Source organism: Pogona vitticeps, chromosome 4 (assembly GCF_051106095.1).
Source record: "Pogona vitticeps strain Pit_001003342236 chromosome 4, PviZW2.1, whole genome shotgun sequence".
Classification (NCBI taxonomy): Eukaryota; Metazoa; Chordata; class Lepidosauria; order Squamata; family Agamidae; genus Pogona; species Pogona vitticeps.
The window spans coordinates 48,701,781-48,721,806 of NC_135786.1; the positions used below are offsets into that span (position 1 = coordinate 48,701,781).

The following is a 20,026-nucleotide window of genomic DNA, read 5'->3' on the forward strand; positions in this document are numbered from 1 at the left end:
CAATTTGAAGTTCTGGCCAATCAGGACAGAGATCCTGGATTGGCATGTCCGGCAGCCAATAGCACTGCTGAAAGGTGTATCTACTTTAACAGACACTTCATATAAGCTTTTCCCGTCCTGCCATTCCCCACTTCTGTTTGTGCTCTCTGGAGTGAGAACAGTTGCTGCTCACTGGCTTGCTGGTGCTCTTGCGGTTTCGCTTTTGCGGCAGCAAAGCAAAGACTTATATTTTTGTATTCGCAAAGGCTTTCATGGCCGGGATCTAATGGTTGTTGTGGGTTTTTCGGGCTCTTTGGCCATGTTCTGAAGGTTGTTCTTCCTAACGATTTGCCAGTCTCTGTGGCCTCTGAAGATTCCGTCCACAGAGACTGGCGAAACGTTAGGAAGAACAACCTTTAGAACACGGCCAAAGAGCCTGAAAAACCCACAACAACCACTTATATTTTTCTTTTTCTTCATCATTCATCATCAACTTTACTGGGAATTTGGAGAGGGATTTCAGGTATCTTAGGCTACTTCTTTGGAAGGGCTTAATTTTATTTCAAATTCAAATCAATCAAACCTTTTCCCCCCCCTGGAGCTTGTGTGTGTGTGTGTGTGCGTGTGCGTGTGCGTGTGTGTGTGTGTGTGTGTGTGTGTGTGTGTGTGTGTGTGTGTGTGTGTGTGTGTATCGTCTGGTGGTGGTGGTGGAACTGTCATCGTGTGACTGAGAAATCTCTTTTCCTTTATATTCAGTTTTCAAAAGTTTATTTTAGGAGAATCATTTTTCCTTTCCCCAAATTGGTTGTGTGGGCAGGTGCGTGTCTAGGTGGGAAGATTATTCAGTTTTCAATAGTTCATTTTAGAGAGGCTTGTGTCTCTCAGGGAATTTGGTGGCTGGCTGGATCCATCATTCCTTTTTCTTCCAAAACTTATTTGGGTGTGTGTGACTGAGACTTAGCTGGCAGGGCTTTTCTTTTTAGACTTTTTTGGCTTCTCTGCCACAGTAGGTTGGGGGGGACTTTCCCAATTACATTATATTGGGGGGTCTCATTTTAGTAAAAGAATTACACCACCATCATTCTAAAAATAAGATTTACACACACTCTCTGACCCTCTATTACTTTCCTTCCTCAATCTCCATTGCTCTATTTGTTTAGTTGGTTTGTTGGGCAGGCAGTAGAAAATGAAGGGATTTCTTCAGGGGCAATCCAAGGGAAAGAAGGCTGTGAAGCTACGCAGGCTAGGTAGTAGCACTGTCATGATGACCACCACATACACAACCATGTCTATGATAACCAGTGGCACTGTTCCTCCTCCAGTGGCCTTGCAGGCAAGCATGGAACCAAAGCTTCCAGAGGTGCCAAAAGAACTGCCGCTCCTCTTCCTAGAGGAATCTGAGGAGTTACTGGTTTCTGAAGATCCCAGTCTGATTTGGAACCAGTAACGGCAAAGCAGGCTTCACAGCCCCCAGCCCACCCCTGTTCCCAGAGTAATCTGTTCCCTCCTCCCAGACCAGGAGCACCCCTGGGACACAGAGTTCTTCCCAGACCTGCAATCGGGGGCAGGCAGTGGGTCCTCGTTTGGGCAAACATGGCAGAGGGGCCATGTGGGATCATTTCATGGCACTCAGCGATGACCCACAGCTTGTACACTGCAATACCTACCTTGGGGTGGTCTGGAGGGGGTCAGACCCCAGGCATCCCGTCCTCCACCACCCTCCACCAACATCTGGAGGGGTACTACTGTCTAGGGAAGGCACTTTGTCCATGCCATCTGGGAGAGGGAAAAGAGCAACTCCAGGGGAGGCAGGAGAGAGGCAGGAGGAGGCACCTCCTGGAGCAATGCCGCCAACTGGTGGGCTACTTTTCCCGCCGCCTGAAATCTGCCCGCCGACCGTGTGAGAGGCAGGAGGAGTTGGTCAGGAGACCCATGTTCTCCTGACAGACCTGCTCACCAGGTGGGACTCCACCTACACCATGGCGTCCCACCTGGTGGAGTAGAAGGCTGTTTTGGAGGACATCATGTCCTCCATGGCCATTCTGCCCAGGGGGAGAGAGGTGGGCATCAGTGCCACTGATTGGCTGGCCCTCTCCCTGAGGTGCTCAAGCCCTTTCTGGAAAGATAGCCAGCTGAGGAGGATTCGGCAGAGATAATGGTGCAGGAATATCTGGCTGAGCCCCCTCAGCCCCATCAGTCAGATTACCTCCATTACTGGGTTAGGAAACTAGTCATATGGCTGGAGTTGTCCAATGTGGCCATAGACCTCCTTTCCATCCCCGCCACCAGTGTCCAGAGTGAGCACGTGTTTTCCCATCTCAGAGACATACTCCGACCACACCGCTCGTGTTTGGATCCCGTTAATGTGGAGAGACTGTCATTCATCAAGGTGAACCTTCTCTTGTCGGGCTTCCCCTCACTGAACTCAAAGAGGTAGGGTTCCAATGACAGTCTGTCCCTTAACACACCGCCTGTCTGCCTGAGCCTGCCTGCCTGCCCACCTGCCCACCCTCCAGTCCTCCTGGGGAAAAAAGGACCTGCCTACTTGCCTGCTGGTCCCTAAACCTGCCTCTCAGTCAGAACTCCAGCTGCTGATTCCAGTTGCCTCCTCAGGCCAAGTTCCAACCAAGTCGTGCTTGCCTGCCTGCCTGCCTGCCTGCTGGATCAAGTCAGACCAGCAGGCCAAGAACTGTTGAACCCCTGCCTCACTGACTGCCTGCTGGGTTAATAGCACTAGAGATCATATTGCAAATATTCATTGGGTACTGGAACAAAATCACTTTATGGACAGACAGACAGACAGCTAGACAAATAATTTCTAGGTCAAGTCATGCTGAATTGTGACTAGAAGCTACAATGACTAAATTGAGGCTATTCTCTGAGTATCATGTGAGAAGGCATGACTTGTTGGAAAATATAATGATATTAGGAAATGTTGAAATTAGCAAAGGAAGAGAAAGACCTAACATGAAATAGATGACTCAAATAAAGGAAGCCATGGCCTTTAGTTTACAAGACCTGAGCAGGGCCGTTTGTGAGAAGACTTTTTTGGAAGTAATTAATTCATAAATCAGAAGTAGCCTGAGAGCATTTGCAAGGGGGAATAGTTAGGCAAAAGTGTCTGGTTGAAAACTGCCCCCCCCCCAGTTTTCCTCTGCTTCTGTAATGTCTCTTATTGGTTGAGTGGGTACTTTTAAAACAAACTACTCAAGGGAGAGAATATTTGTAAGTCAGAATTGAAAAACTGAAAAAGAAAAAAAGCAACTCTTTACTTATTCTCTTCTGCTCTCTTTGTGACACCAAGTGCATAATAAATGGCAATTATTAATATAGATAATGTGTGCTGTGAAATAAATGCTGGCTTATAGCAACCTTTTTCAGGGTTTTCTAGGTAGAGAGTACTCAGAAGGGGTTTGCTGTTCCCTTCACCTGTAAGCATCCTGGGACTGTGCAGCTTGCCCAAGGCCACACACTCCTCTGGCTGGATAGCTCTGTGAACTGAGTACTTGGGTGTGGAGCCAAAGGTTCAGAGGTCAATTCTCCACTGCGCCCTCCCAAATAACTGACCTGTGTGGCCTTGAGCAAGCTGCACAGTCCCAAGATGCCCACAGAAGAAAAGAATGGTAAGCCACTTCTGAGTATTTTCTATCTGAAAAACCCTGAAAAGAGTCACCATAGGTCGGAATTGACTCAACAGCACTCTGGAATCAAATATAGATATAGTTATAGATATTTAGTTGTGTTTAAGTGATGAACAGCTGAAATAACGCTGCCAAAGAGCAAGCAGTCACTCCAGGAAGTACAGCTGGTGTCGTCCCCCCTGCCAAATATTTCCAATGTCATATTGAATCTAGGCCCATAACTCTTGTCCTTAAATACTCTTTGTTAATTAAAAACTGAGACATTCACAAACCACACTAAGAAGCTGTGTTTTTCTCAAAAGAAAGATTTTGAAACATACTATTAGGTAGCCCTTAACATCTGGCTAGTGCAGGCAGTGTATAGACCAGCTGAGAGGTCACCAATATATATTTCTATGTGATCTTTCTTGGGGTTTATTTTAAAAACCCTCTGCTTTATAAGAAAATATAATACCATTTCTTTTACCTTATGATTGCCAGAGTTGTGGTGGCAAATAACACCATATTATATCTGTTTTAAGTCATACACCACTCACTCCTAGGAGTTGTCACAACTTACCATTTGTTGTTCTGAGCAAATGGGAAAGACCCACATTCCCTCGTCAAACTCTTTCACAAACTCTCTGCGTTCATATGGAATATGAGTAATACACATAGTTTTCAAATGGCTCCATGCTTTACCAGGTGTGTGTTGGTCAACTAGGAAGTAGAGAGAGTCCAGTCTTCATCCTCATAATGCCATTGGGTAGGAAGGATTAGAAACATGTTTCTCCATGGTGCAGATGAAAAGTAGTCCAGGGAAGGGAGTCTGGCCTGGCTGGGAGAGTATCATGGGCTGGATTAGGGAATCTCACCTTTAGGCTATGATATGAAGGCTCTTCATCCCCCTTTTACCACATACTAAATAATACTGTAATTTATACTCAGAAAGGTAGAGCCATGACTAGCAATTTGGGTCACATATGTAAGGAGAGGACAGGAATAGGAAGGAACACCTATGTCTTTGTTGTTTAGTTGTTAAGACATGTCCGACTCTTTGTGACCCCATGGACCAGAGCACGCCAGGCCCTACTATCTTCCACTACCTCCCAGAGTTGGGTCAAATTCATGTTGGTAGCTTCGGTGACACTGTCCAACCATCTCATCCTCTGTCGTCCCCTTCTCCTCTTGCCTTCAAACTTTCTCAACATCAGGGTCTTTTCCAGGGAGTCTTCTCTTCTCATGAAATGGCCAAAGTATTGAAGCCTCAGCTTCAGGATCTGTCCTTCCAGTGAGCACTCAGGGTTGATTTCCTTTAAAATGGATAGGTTTGTTCTCCTTGCAGTCTAGGGGGACTCTCCAGGGTCTCTCCAGCACCACAATTCAAAAGCATCAATTCTTCGGCGGTTAGCCTTCTTTATGGTCCAGCTCTCACTTCCATACATCACTACTGGAAAAGCCACAGCTTTGACTATGCAGACCTTTGTTGGCAAGGTGATGTTTCTGCTTTTTAAGATGCTGTCTAGGTTTGTCATAGCTTTCCTCCTAAGAAGCAGACGTCTTTTGATTTCGTGGCTGCTGTCACCATCTGCAGTCTAAGCATACTAGAGCCATATTGGGTCCACAATCAGCACACCTATTTTGTGTTTGCTTCTTTCTAGGAAGAAGTGGCTAAAGGCAGTATATGCCTTGGACTGAGCTGGCTATACCCCTTCCATAAAATTAAAGAGCTGGAGGGCTATTCACACTCCTCCAGCAACAAATACTTGTGCCCTTTAAATTCTAATACCTAATTGAAAGCCCTGGTTGTGCCACCCTACCGTTACTTACCCACTGCTTGTATCACCTGGAAATCTGCTGTCATTAATGTTCTACCAGGTGATGAAGATAATGATATTTCACGTTTCTGCAACAATGCAATCATGTACTAGCTCACAGGGTGGCCAGTAGTGATGACTAGTTTACTCTCAAAAGTTGCATGCATAGTCTGGTGGATTTACCGTGTTGAAAGAAGCATCTGAATTGAACCAGGGTCATTTGGGAATATGTCTAGAAGAATCTGATTTCCAACTGATTTTGCATTTGATAATACATTGCTTGCTCTTGCCCTTATGGTACCATTTTCAATTCCTTGTCACTTGCTGTGAACTGAAAATGTGCCCAGGGACGTGAAGACTCTCCACAGCTAAGAGCTTTGATTGTATTTATTTGTTGCTAGAGAATAACAGCTGAGAGGTCACCAATATATATCTCTATGTGATCTTTTCTGGGGTTTATTTTAAAAACCCTCTGCTTTGTAAGGAAATATAATACCATTTCTTTTACCTTGTGATTGCCAGAGATGTGGTGGCAAATAATACCATATGATATCTGTTTTAAGTGAAAAAACAATAATCAGTAGAGAGCATTTTATAATGCACTTGTTTTTGTGAGCAGCCTTCCCTTCTCTGAGAAGAGGCAGATTAATAATTGAATTATAATTGAACTAAATGGTATTAATGAGATATAAATCAGAACCAAATAATAATGGATGGCAGTGACAAGAACAGTAACAATGGGTCCACTTAGAGTACTACAAATATTCTCTAGGTTTTAAAACACCAATATGTACTTGTCAGTATCTTACAAATAAATATTACTAGAGAACAGAACTGTCTTCCTTCTTTAAATCTTATATGGAAGTTAATTTTCAGTAATGCCATGTGTTCCATTTGTAAGAAGCAACATCTGCAGCTGCTAAGACAGAAGTGCCTCGTGGCGCAGTGGTTAAAACGCTGTACTGCAGCTAAAACTGTGCTCACGACCTGGGGTTCAAATCCCAGGTAGCCAGCTCAAGATTGACTCAGCCTTCCATCCTTCCGAGGTCGGTAAAATGAGTACCCAGCTTGCTGGGGGGGCAATGTGTAGCCTGTATAATTAAAAAATTGTAAACCGCCCGGAGAGTGCTTGTAGCGCTATGGGGCGGTATATAAGTCCAATAAATAAAATAAAATAAAGTACTCCTGTCCTTTTCTCAGTGGGTTCATTCAAAACAATTGTATCTGCCTCAGCAACAGGAATGAATGTACTTAACAACCATTTCAAATACAATCACCACTGCAGGCAAAAGCTTTGTTCTTCCTTACCTTTTGTTCCTTCAGTGCTTTACCTAACCTTTTCCCTCTCCTGGGTATCTTCCTCTGATGACCTCACCAGCCAATCTGCATCTTCTTTATATTATATTACATAGTCTTGAATTTTTGGTTTGATCCCTCTAGCTGAAGAGCAGAAGTGCAGGGCACAGAGCAGAATTAGCATCAGCAGAAAGAATAAACATGTTTCATTTACTTGCAATTGAAAAGATCAAGCAGAACAAATGTGATTACTTGTGACAACAGGCCTCATCAGACTCAATGATTACAACGGACTGACTGACTCTAATAGACTGGGCTGGGGGGCTAAGGCTCTTAGCAGAGAGGTGTGGCTCTCTTTTATATCAGAGAGGCAGGGAAGGAAGTATCGGTTAGCGCTGGATAGAGATTGATAGACACCCCAGCCCAGAAAGGGGCTTCGCAGCCAAACTTAATAAAGGTAGAAGGTGAAACTGAAAAACTCCCATACCCATTCTCAAACTCACAAGCAGCCACCCTCTTGAAGACCCATCTCGCTACACAAGTTCTGGGGGCAGTCTCTCGAAGGAGCTGTCCACTGTTACTGTATCTCTACGATGGGACAGTAACCATCTATATGACACTTTTATCAGTCTTGTGACAAAGTGGCATCTCATGCTGATGTGTTTGGAGTGTGCCTTCGTCTTTTTCACTTTGCAACAGCTTGAAGCACTTCTAGTTGTCTTCCATCACCTGGATCAGCGTCTCTTCCTTGATCCCAAAATCATTCAGCAGGTTCTCTAACCGTAGCAGTTTTCTGCATGCTTCAGCTGCAGCAATAAATTCAAACTTTTGCTTGAAGCCTTGTTGCAGTAGAATGTTCTCCAGTTTCTCATTCCAGGCCCAATCAGCTTGCTTCAGTCCATACAGGCCTTTCTTTAGTTCTGATACAAAATCAGGATGCTTCTGGTTGCTGCTCCATATACAGCTCCTCTGCAATCTCTCAATGTTGAAATGCAGTCTTGACATCTAGGTGCTTGACTTGTATCTTTCTGGAGGCTGCCACACTCAGCAACGTTCATATTGTGCTGTGCTCTTGACAACAGGAGCAAAGGTTTCATCAAAGTTTCCCCATATTTTTGTAGGAACTCTTTTGTAACTAGTCTTGCCTTCCACTTCTCCATTGCACCATGTTTCAGCTTGAATATCCACTTGCATCCGATGGCTTTCTTGTCTGGTGACAGCTTAGTCAGTGTCCATCTTTCATTCTTGTGCAGTGCTTCTATCCATTCCTTTACAGCTTTTTACTGGAAGCTTTATCTTGATACCTGTAGCAAGTTTTTTTTATTTTGCATCTCCAGAATTGCTTTTGTACCTCTATGTGTGAAGTGATGATGCCACAGCTCCATGCTACTGCCATCTTATCTCTGACTTTGCACTGTGTTGATCTGTTGCTGTTCATCTAAAAGAATCAACTTATAGAGAGACAGAAAGGTCATCATCACCCAAGGCAAATGTTATCTTCCAGTCCGCAGATCATCTCACACTTGCCCAGATACTTTTACTTTTTTTGTTGCAGGTCTTTTTAAAAAAATGTTCTGTAGCTGTGTGTGTGAACAGTCTTATTGCAACTTTTTCTCAAATACTGTCACCGTGCATGCACTTTTAAAATATTTTAATGTTTTATTTTATTTTTCTGCGTCATTTCTGTTGATGCATGGGTTAACTTCAGTCAAATGGTGTGAACAAGAAGATCTAGGCATTTATTGAATTGGAAGGAAATGACTTGGTAACCCATAAACACATTAGGACGCACATCCTGGAGTAAATGCCACGTGATCGCAAAACATTACAGAAACACAATTAAAAGTCACATAACCACAGGGGACATTTCGCTGGTGTGACTGCAGCCAGAAACTAAATTACTTGTATACAAAAAGATCAGGTTAAAGGGACAGTGCTTTAGTTCCAGTTGCTAGGCAACATTCCTCACTCTTGTGATACCTATTTATACCCAGTGGTTGTCTGCTTGCACCCAAGAATCGTAATAAGCTGTAAAACCGAAGTAACTCTTGAAATATTGCCTATTGGCTGTTTAAAAGCTCACCAAGGACAAATTAAACTTTAGGTTATTTCTCTCCCAACCACCCCCAGTAACTGTAAAAGCAGAAGCCTGTGCTTTTTCCTTGTTTCTTTCAAAAGAATGGATTTATATCCTGTCTTTCATCCCAGAATGGGACTCAAGGCAGCTGACAATAAAACTGAATAAAATATAATTAAATTGCAAACCTAAAACATAAATGAATTAAATTGGTTCCAGTGGTCTTTGGGGCCTATTGCAGCAGGCAGGAACTATTTCTGTTGCCTTCCAAATTGATTTTGGATGGGCTTTTAATGTTGGTGAGCACCACAGCTTTTCCTCATGTACCACAAGCATTTAGGCCAAACCTAATGTTATTTTCTACACATACAGGCTATGGGAAAACTTGTATTCCTGCTGATATTGCACACAAGGAGAGTAATGTTAAAATAGCCCCAGTGGGCATAGTACAGGCCAACTGCCACACACTTTGTAATCCTGCTGCAGTAGATGCTAAATAAGCTGGTAACAATAATGTAGTAAAAAAAGAGTATTTGCATTTTATGGTGCCATTGTATAGCATTATATGTGCAAGATGTCTCTTTTGGTATAACGTGTGAGACGATAGTTAAATTAGAACTTGGTCTCTATTATAGCACATGCAGGAGGCCAAAGAAGCAAATAAAACACTTCTGTTAGGCAAGTGTGACCTTTTTAAAAATGAAGACTAATAAATCTTGGTGCTGTGATGAAATATGTCTGGATCTGTTCATTTGGAGAATGCACAGCAATTACTGCTCTCTGCTCAGTGCAGCTCTCCATTTCTCTGCATCTATTCTTCTCATCTACATACTTGTCAGCTGTTAGGAGGACTGTGTTTGTAACTAACAGGCTGTTCTCTAATGCATTCACAGCTCTGCTCTGCTCCAAAAGGCAGAGGCAACTTACAGGGGATGGGACAGCTGGGCCGTAGCTTGTCTGGGAAGATGGTGACAGAAGGAATTTAAGGGACGCAAAGTTCCCAGAAGAAAGCTGTAGAAGGAAGAGCAACACTGATACGTCTGAATGCCAGGTTTAGGATGCAGAAACAAAGAAGTGAGTACAACTGGTTTTTTAAACAAATTATTATCTTTATTATGATCATTACTGCGCACAATCAAATTCTAGCAGATGAAACCACAGAGGATTAACAGAGACTCAGCAAAAGGAACTATCAGCACCTTGAGCATCCGTGGAGCTGATAGGACAGCTTTTCTTAACCTGGCACCCTCCAAATTTGTAGATTTAACCTCTGTCATTCCCAGCCTATGTACTATTGCTGATAACACAATAGCATCTGGGAATAATAGACATCACAGTCCCACGTAACTGGAGAGTGCTAGCATGGCAAAGGCTGAGGTGAGCTATCGTTATTGGAGACTATTGTTAACAGAGGTGAATGACTTGCTAAATTCTCTAGCTATTGACCTTTTTGTGTGTGAATGATTGTTTGCAACCCTGCCTTTCCTTTTCTCTCTCTTTTTCTTTTTCTTGCAGTATAAACAGGCTGTTTAGCAGATGCCTGTCTTGTTCCTGAGATGGAAGTGCCTAGCATCAAAGACTTTCAGTGGAAAACTCTGGCACCCCTACCCAGTCCCAGAGTATACTGCTCCTTGGTAGAGGCTGGGGGTCAGGTCTTTGCCATTGGGGGTTGTGATGACAATGGCGTCCCCATGGACTGTTTTGAGGTGTACTCCCCTGAAGCCAACCAATGGAATTCTCTTCCTCCAATGCCTACAGCCAGGGCTGGGGTGGCTGTAGCTACACTGGGCAAGAGGATAATGGTGATTGGAGGTGTTGGAGCCAACCAGATGCCCCTGAAGATTGTGGAGATGTACAATATAGATGAGGGCAAGTGGAAGAAAAGAAACTCTTTGAGGGAAGCTTCAATGGGGATCTCTGTAACAGTGAAAGGCAAGAGCAATGTTTTTACTAAAGTATCTGTTGCCAATGTAATGTTTGCTTTTAAGAATTCTCCTCAGTGTGTTTCTTCTAAGTCATGTACTGTAATTGGAGGACTTAAATGTATTTCTTCTTACTCAGAAAAAGATCTAGTCAGTGAGGGCCTATTAGCCAAATTTTACTACCTGTGAATATGTTCTGGCTTTGGTCCTTGTGCCTGAGGAGTTGGAATAACCACCTTGGAATTGCTCTGGGTAACGTCAAGTGATTTTCGACAGCCTGGTCTAGAACTGGCTGTGAAGTCTGCCTTGTAATTGGAGAGCACCGTCTGTTTCAGTGACCTCCTCTCTGCTTGTAAAAAAGCAACAACAGCCAGACACTGTTCTGTAGTCCTGCCAAATATAGGACAGGCTGTTTTGTTTGCAGAATGCCTTTTATAGTTCTTAAAGGACAAGTCTATCAGAGCTTTCTAGCTCCTGGGACTGCTTGAAGGGCTTTGCCAGAAGAGGTCACAAGATGTGTGAAAGCTAAGGTCACTGCTGAGAAAAAGTATACATAAACCATCACACTGCCTCCTCACCACAACTGCATCTCTGTGCTTTTCTTGACAAGCTATTTTTGAACCCCCGCACCATTTCAGATGGATCGTATGTACCCTTCGTATACTGTTATTGTAATTCTCTTAGCAACCCCCACACTCAGAGAAATCAAACTCTCTTGATATCATTCCATATAAGATATCATTAGGGACTATAGATGGCTGGATAGGTCAGTGGTTTAGGCATTTTGTTGCTAAGCCAGAGGCTGGAAGTTCGATTCCCCACTGAGCTATCCAGCCAGAAGCAACAGCCTGTGTGGCCTTGGGCAAGCTGCACAGTCCCAGGGCACTCTAGAAGAAGGGAATGGTGAACCACTTCTGAGTACTCTCTACCTGGAAAACTCTGAAAGGGATCACCATAAGTCAGAATTGACTTGATGACAAATGAGGAGGAGGATGAATATTTGGAAATATAGGCCAAGATACAGAGAACACAAAAGGTTTTTTTCCTGGCAAATTTGGGAGCTGTCATCCAAAAAAGAAAGTTTTCCAAGCTCTGCTAAGATTGAATAAACATCTTCAATAAACAGTGATGGTTATAAAAGGCATATTAACAATCTTCCTGTCTCCAGACCTTTATATGATTTGAAGTTTACACACAATGATCTGGTTACTTTTACCAACAAGAACACCCACCATGATTTACGTTATATATACTGCAGTTTTCTGTAAGAGAAGATGCCTTCACCTTTCCACATTTTCAGCCAAATCTCAGGAATACGTATTTAGTTTCTGTTTGGAGGTGGAATAAAGTCTCAGATTTCAGTTTCCTATGGGGCAACACAGGATCATTTTTATCCTGACAGACACAGGGCTCTATTACCTATTCTGATCACATTATTTTTCCCTTTTGATTATTGTTTTGCTCTAGAATGGGGGCAATGAGGGTCCTATATGTGTTTGGAGTACGTACTATTAACCCATCAGAAAGAGAGAGAGGACCTCTTCAAAAGCTTCTGAAATAAAACAGGGATAAACCAGGAGCTAATTTCACATTTGGACTTTTCTCTCTTTTCTGACTTACTGTACTGTATTTTCCAGACTACAGAATCTATGCAGCAGGGGGAATGGGAGCAGACTTGCGCCCTCACAATTATATGCAGCATTATGACATGCTAAAGGACATTTGGGTATCATTGGCAACCATGCCTACACCCAGGTATGCTGCCACCTCCTTCCTGCGGGCCACAAAGATCTACGTGCTGGGTAAGAATGGCCCTCAGGCCTCTTCCTCTTATCATTATGCATTTGACTGGCCAATGGATGTTTTCATGACTCTCCCCTACTTTTCCAAATACAGTGGGGTCTTGACTTGAGAATTTAATCCGTATTGGAAGGCGGTTCTCAAGTCAAAAAGTCTGTAAGTCAAGTCTCCATTGACCTACAGTGCATTGAAAACCGATTAATCCCGTAACAGGCCGTTTTTGTTCCATTTTGGTTTTTTTCTGGTCTGTAAGTCAAATCTCAGTCTGCAAGTCAAACCTAAATTTTGCGACCAGAGAAGTTTGTAACTCAAAAAGTCTGTAAGTCAAGCCGTCTGTAAGTCAAGGGTCCACTGTAGCTTCCGGATGCTTCTTCCTCCCATCCTCCACTCATCTCTAATAGACAACGAATTCACTGGAATTGCTTAGGATTGTAAATGTCAGACCAGAATCTACACCCAATTCTATTTTTCTGCTGAGGTCTATGGGCTGGATTTATCATCTAAAACAATTGAAGATAATACTTTAATGAATTGTGCACAGTGTTTAAACTGCTGTACTGCAGCTAAAACTGTGGTCACGACCCGGGGTTCAATCCCAGGTAGCCGGCTCAAGGTTGACTCGGTCCTCTATCCTTCTGAGGTCCGTAAAATGAGCACCCAGCTCACTGGGGGGGGGGGCAATGTGTAGCCTGCATAATGACCTTGTAAACCGCCCAGAGAGTGCTTGAAGCGTTATGGGGCGGTATATAAGCAGCACGCTTTGCTTTTGCTTTATGAATTGAACTTTCTTGTTGCAATATTTTAGGAAGAAAAGTATGTACGTTTGCCACTCTGTCAAATGTACTTTATTCCCCAAATGCCAAAATTTTCTGTCAGTGCTTCGCTTATGTTATCTTTGCAGCTGTTGCTTCTGTTGCTGTTGTTTTTTATTATTACAATTTAAGCATACAGGGGTGCTCAAGAATTATTGTTTTCATTCTTGTATTCCTGAATCTGAAATGCTGCCACAGCACAGGCTACCACCAACACCCCACCCCTGCCTACCTCCTTACCAGTGGCAGAAATTCTGTGTATGTGTGAATACTTGCCTGCTTCTCTGTTTGCAGGTATAAGTACCCACTTCTGCCCCACCAATCACAAGCTGCCACCATATTTCTGTGCACTAAATCACTGTAGTTTTAGTATCTAAGATGGGCAGAAGTTGCAGTGTCTATCAACATCTGTAGGGTCATACATTGCCCCCCTCTGTTCTAGGCTAAGAGGCTGCTACCTGTGTCATATTTGTCTCCCATATAGGCCTTTTCTATACCTGGGAGGTTTGTCCTAATTTAAAAAAAAAAAGGAGTGAGCAGCAGAGGAACTTACATTCTGCACCAGATACAGCTGGCTCATGTAGCCTAAATCTCTTGCGTAGAAGAAACACATTTGTGTATATTTATCTTTTTGCTTATTTTGCAAACAGGAAAGTAGGTTGAAACAGATGCACACATGTTGATGGGTAAGGTGTTATTATTAGGAAAGGCATACATCAATTCAGACCTGGATTTAGGAGCAACCAGTTCGTTCTGTTCCCAAGAAGCTTCCACCCACCTTAGGTCTAGAGAGGCACTCCAAGTGGTCAGGGTGCTGGAGACTACAAGTACAGCCTTGAAAATAGTGACAGCCAATGCATATAGAATATAGCTGATGGTGTACACAGAAAAAATGTAATATGTCCATTAATATGGAAGACTGGTTGCAATAAATGCTACACATAGATTAACACCAGAAAAGCAAATAGAGCAATCTTAGTAGATTAAGGAGCTGCTTGTCTAGAAGCAAGCAGCTTAATACCAAAACTGGGTAGCATATATTTAATCCCAGAATATACAGAGAGCTATAACTATCACAAGCTCCTTTTAGAACATCATTTCTCAAATGCGGATGCCAGGCATTTCTGATTTGCATCCACCAATAGATACAGTAAGAAGAAGAAAAAGTAAAGTGCAAGGAAGGAAACTTAAAGAAATGGATATGACACTTCAAAAACAGAACACAGGAAGAACTGTTGAGGAGGATGGCACTCCCTTTTGGGAGGATTCTGAGACCAAGAGAAAGTGGCTCTGTATCTTCTCCTCACACTTCTCTCTGGACTCTTGGAAAGCTAGTGTTATCCAGTGGTTAGTTCCTGAATTGAAGTGGTCCAGGTTCGCTTCCCCACCAAGCCATGAAATTGACTGGGTGACCTTGGACCAGTTACTCTCTCACACCTTGACCTACGTTACAGAACAATAATGAGGATAAAAAGGGGGAAGCGGAGGAGGTGTGTACTAGGGAAAATATTGGATATCTGTGTAACTCATGTATTGACATCAGCAAGACTCACAATCAAAGAAAAGTGGAGGAATTTGCCCAAGCGCTTGAGGAAACTCTTCCAGGCCCGGCTGTTGCAAATGCATCTGAACGATGGGAACATTTCAAGAATGCTGTTTATAACACTGCCTTGTCCACATTTGGCAAAAAGACCAAAAAGATGGCAGACTGGTTTTAAGCCCATTCGGAGGAGTTGATGCCAGCCATCGAGGATAAGAGGAGAGCTCTAGCAGCATACAAAGCCTGTCCTAGTGAGTACAACTTGCAGATTCTTCGAGTTGCTCATAGCCAAGTCCAACAGACTGCCAGGAGATGCTCTAATGAGTATTGGCTTCAGCTGTGCTCTCAGATACAGACAGCAGCGGACACAGGTAACATCATGGGAATATGTATGACAGTATCAAGCAGGCTTTAGGTCCAATACAGAAGAAATCTGCTCCTTTGAAGTCTGCTACAGGCGTGATCATCCAGGACCGAGCACAGCAGATGGAACGCTGAGTGCAGCACTACTCTGAGCTATATTCCAGAGAGAATGTAGTAACCGATGAAACATTAAATAACATCAGGTGCCTGCCTGTCTTGGAAGAGTTGGACAGCGAACCAACTTCAGCAGAAATAAAAGCAGCCTTGGGTTCCCTCACCTCCGGCAAGGCATCTGGGAAGGATAGCATCCCTGTTGAAATGCTGTAAAGAGATCACCACTGAGCTGTATGAAATCTTTCATCTTTGCTGGAGGGAAGGTGGAGTACTGCAGGACATGAAGGATGCAAACATCGTCACATTGTACAAGAACAAAGGTGATAGGGGCAACTGCAATAACTACTGTGGCATCTCAGTGTTGTAGGGAAGCTGTTTGCCTGTGTTGCTCCAGGTGCTTGCAGACAGAGTCTATCCAGAATCACAATATAGGTTTTGAGCTAATACCACCAGTGACATGGTATTTTCCCTCAGACAGTTGCAGGAGAAATGTAGGGAACAACGAGAGCCACTCTTTGTGGCCTTCATAGATCTTACAAAGGCCTTTGATTTGGTTAGCAGGGACGACATTTTTAAAATACTTCCCAAGACTGGATGTCCACCTCGACTCCTTAACATCATCAGGTCCTTTCATGAGGAAATTAAGGGCACTGAAGTTTTTGATGGCTCAACATCAGATCCCTTTGACACCTGAAGCAGAGTGAAACAGGGCTGTGTCCTCGTGCCAACTCTGCTTGGGATCTTTTTTGCTGTCATGCTGAAGCATGCCTTTGGAACTGCAACAGAAGGTTTCTATCTCCAGACTAGATCAGACAGAAAGCTCTTTAATCTCTCTAGATTGAGAGCGAAGTCCAAAGTCCAACTGAAATGCGGGACTTCCTCTTTGCTGATGATGCAGCTGTTGTTGCCCATTCTGCTGAAGAGCTCTAACAACTTATTAACTTTCTTAGTAAGGCGTGCCAGAATTTTGGATTAACAATCAGCCTAAAGAAAACACAAGTCATGGGCCAAGGCATGGACTCACCTCCCTCTATTACCATCTCTACACAAGAACTGGAGGTTGTTCATGATTTCATGTACCTTGGCTCAATAATCTCTGACACTCTCTCTCTAGATGTTCAGCTAGATAAACACATTGGGAAAGCAGCTACCATGTTCTCAAGACTCACAAAGAGAGCATGGCTCAATAAGAAGCTGATGACATATACCAAGATCCAGGTCTATAGAGCCTGTGTCCTGAGCACACTCCTGTAGAGTACTGCAGTCATTCCTGGACCCTTTGTGCACAGCAGGAGAGGAAGCTGAACACATTCCATATGCGTTGCCTCCAATACATTTTGGTACCACCTGGTTCCAAATAGAGTAGTCCTAGAATGAGCTGGAATTTTTTAGCATGTATGCATTACTGAAACAGCACCGTCTATGTTGGCTTGGGCATGTTGTGAGAATAGCTGATGGTCGGATTCCAAAAGATCTCCTGTATGGAAAATTAGTGCAGGGACATCTCCCCAGAGGGAGACCACAGCTGTGATACAAGGATATCTGCAAGTAGGATCTGAAGGTCTTAGGAATGGACCTGAACAGATGGGAAACCTTGACATCTGAGCATTCAGCCTGGAGGCAGGCGGTATTACATTGCCTCTCCTAATTTGAAGAGACCCTTGTCCAGCGGGCTGAGGCAAAGAGGCAGTCCTGAAACCAGCAAAATCAGGGAGCTGGACAGGGGACAGATTGTATTTGTCTTCAGTGTGGAAGGGATTGTCACTCTCGAATTGGCCTTCTCAGCCACACTAGATGCTGTTCCAAGACCTCTACTCAGAGCATGCTACTGTAGTCTTTCAAGACTGAAGGATGCCTACAGTACTTGATGTAGTCATAGTAGTAGTTTCTCTGATTGCGGAACCTGTCTTTTTCCCTGTGACCTAATAGAGCAACATTCACAGCAGTAACTCAGGGCTCTTCTAGCCAAGGCATCTTTATCCTTTTAAGCTCCCCATTAAGCACTGATCATAATGGAAATTTGTTAGACATCTAGATGACATTCATCCAATTGCACATTGTATTGATTTTCCCCCATGGGTCTGCAGATCTTTTTTTAAAAAAACCCTCTCTTGGTTTAGTTTTTTGTATCACATTTTCTGAGGTCAGAGTTTGGTGCTGTGGCATTTCCTGTTTGCAGTGGATGTCCACGAAGGAAAGCACCATTTGAATACATCTGGTTTGAGAAAAGGAGAGGCCCCCACAGTGGTGGTGGTGGTGGTGGAGGAGGAGGAACTCTGCTTCAGAAGCAAAAAAGGGCCAGTCCGATTCGTATTGGTCTTTGCATCATGTGATCAGTTGAAAAAAATGAATGTGTCCATTTTACTCCTAAAGCAAATCCCATACTGTTTACCCATGTATTTTCAGCCTTAGTAAGTCTGCAAGGGCCCATAGTAGAAGGAAGGTTCTGAACTGGAAATAAGTGGAGTTATATAGCATTTAGTCTGAGTGCTACAATGGTAAGGTGTGTTCCTGCCATTAGACCTCAGAACTAGTCCTTCCCCATCATTTATTCATTGCAGAGTTTTTAGCCATGCTGCTGATGCACAGTGATATGGCTAAAGATGTGTTATAGAAGCATCAAAATTTGTGAATTAGTCATAATTTATGTCAGTGCATTTTTCCCCCAGATTTGGTTATGTGGTATCAAAACAAAGCAGAAGATAATTACAGACAATTGTCACTCTGAAATTCGCAGGTGGTCCACAGACATGGTAGAGTCATTTATGTTCAAACACATGCATTTTCAGGGCTTGAAATCATGTTTGTTTTCTACTTTTAAAAATATTCCTTGATTTGCTTACAATGGTTCCATGGATCACTTTTAATAAGAATAATCTACTAATTCAGAAGGGTACATGAATCAGTTTCATTTATGCCTGGTGGTATATGAGGCAGAAATTTTAGCTTGCTGCTCCTCTCTAGTATATCCTAGGTAATCAGAAGTACCCAAACTGTTCAGCTTATCAAAACCTGTCCCAGAACTGATCTAAATTATGATCTCAGTCTTGTTCTCACCAACAACTAAGTAATCTAACTATATCTGCTGTTGTTAAGGAAGGGATTCATGCTGATATTATAAGGTCACACAATCAGAAAGTCCAAATATAAAATTTAATTACGTACTGTGAATTGACATTGGTATTAGCGGATGTGACCAAAAACCCTGAAAAGTAGAATTGTGAAGAAATGAGTGGCAGGGAAAATGATGGAACAGAGATGAAAAGAAAGAAGTAAAGACATTCCTGTATATACAGAGAAGAATACATGAATATCGGGGGGAGGGAGGGAGGGAATAGGATAGCTAAAGCAAAATGACAGTCCAAACAATGTGTAGGAATAGAAAACCTGCAGATGATCCACAACATTTTTAATATCCATAAAAGGAGATGGGGGTGTATTCAAAAGACAACAATATCCACTGCTGATAATAATTCTCTGATACTTGATGTCATAGTAAGGAGAAAGTACATTAAAGAGCTGTTTGAAGATAACAGACCAACAGAATGTATATACAGATGTTGATAGCACCAGCAATACAGAAATCTGAAATGCAATAAAGCTAACAAAAAAATGCAAAGCTCCTAGGCAGAATAGTGTTTTTGTCGTTTCGTTTAGTCGTTTAGTCGTGTCCGACTCTTCGTGACCCCATGGACCAGAGCACGCCAGGCCCTCCTATCTTCCACTGCCTCCCGGAGTTGTGTCAAATTCATATAATTGCTTTTTTAAAAGAGGTGATCAAAATGTTCCAGTGAATTTTTGCAATCAAATCTACAGAACAACTATTCCTGAAATATGGATAAGACTGTCCTATGTGCAGTACAGTATTTGTGTGTGTGCGTGCGTGCGTGCATGCATGCACGTTTACCACTGATCATTCAAGGTAAAATAAATGGGGAAAGAAGTGCTCAAAGGAGTACATATTAGCTGACAAACCTTGGAGACTGGTTTGAATGCAGCACAGCATTATTCAAAGCTGCTGTATCCAAAGGCAAAATAGCCAAAAGTGACATCACAAACTCCGTAAAAGAGAAGATGAATAGAAGAAATTAAATTTTAATATTCTGATATATACTGTTTGCTTGTATTTTATTTGAGCACCTGGAGAGGTTTCTTCCTCTGTTCTAGGAGACAGTCAAAAATAAAGCAAACACTTCAGTGCCACATTTCAAGAGGCTTTTAATTTTAGACTTTCAAAATTTACCCAAGATGATTATGGCAGTGGAGTTCCAACATTAGAACAGAAGGGGAAAATTCATGTACCATATATAAGACCAAGTGATCTCTTGTGGAATATACATCATATTTGTTTTTAAGTGCCACAAGACTTTTTTTTTGTTTACACATTCTATGATGCTTTTACATTTGAACAATGTAACCCTCTGCATGTTCTTAGATTTCTATCCAGAGAGTTCAGTTATCAGGTTTTGCCACCATATTATTGCCCTATTTTGATGCCTCTAATAACAGTTTTACTGGCACCCAAAAATCCATTGGGTGAATTTATCAGACCAGAACATGTTTCTCCTTACGAATTTCTAGGTATCATAGCAAGAATGCTACTCTAAGCAATATTCCTGCACTGAATTATTTCCTCTCTGTGTAACATTTATATTATATTCTGAATTTCTAGGCCAAGACCAAAAC

General features: G+C 42.7%; 1 protein-coding gene across 6 annotated transcripts in view; it reads left to right on the forward strand.

Annotated features, from left to right (window-relative positions):
* Window positions 1–20,026, forward strand: part of KLHDC8A (kelch domain containing 8A) — a 44,540-nt gene that overhangs the window by 13,877 nt on the left and 10,637 nt on the right. For 3 of the 6 annotated variants that reach the window (XM_020797428.3, XM_020797404.3, XM_020797411.3), the window contains exons 2-4: window positions 9,683–9,863; window positions 10,305–10,721; window positions 12,349–12,513. In XM_020797428.3, the coding sequence (XP_020653087.1) occupies window positions 10,346–10,721; window positions 12,349–12,513 (541 nt within the window). In that variant the 5' untranslated portion in view covers window positions 9,683–9,863; window positions 10,305–10,345. The remainder of the gene's footprint in view (window positions 1–9,682; window positions 9,864–10,304; window positions 10,722–12,348; window positions 12,514–20,026) is intronic. The other 3 variants (XM_078391878.1, XM_072997294.2, XM_078391877.1) reach the window with 1 other exon arrangement.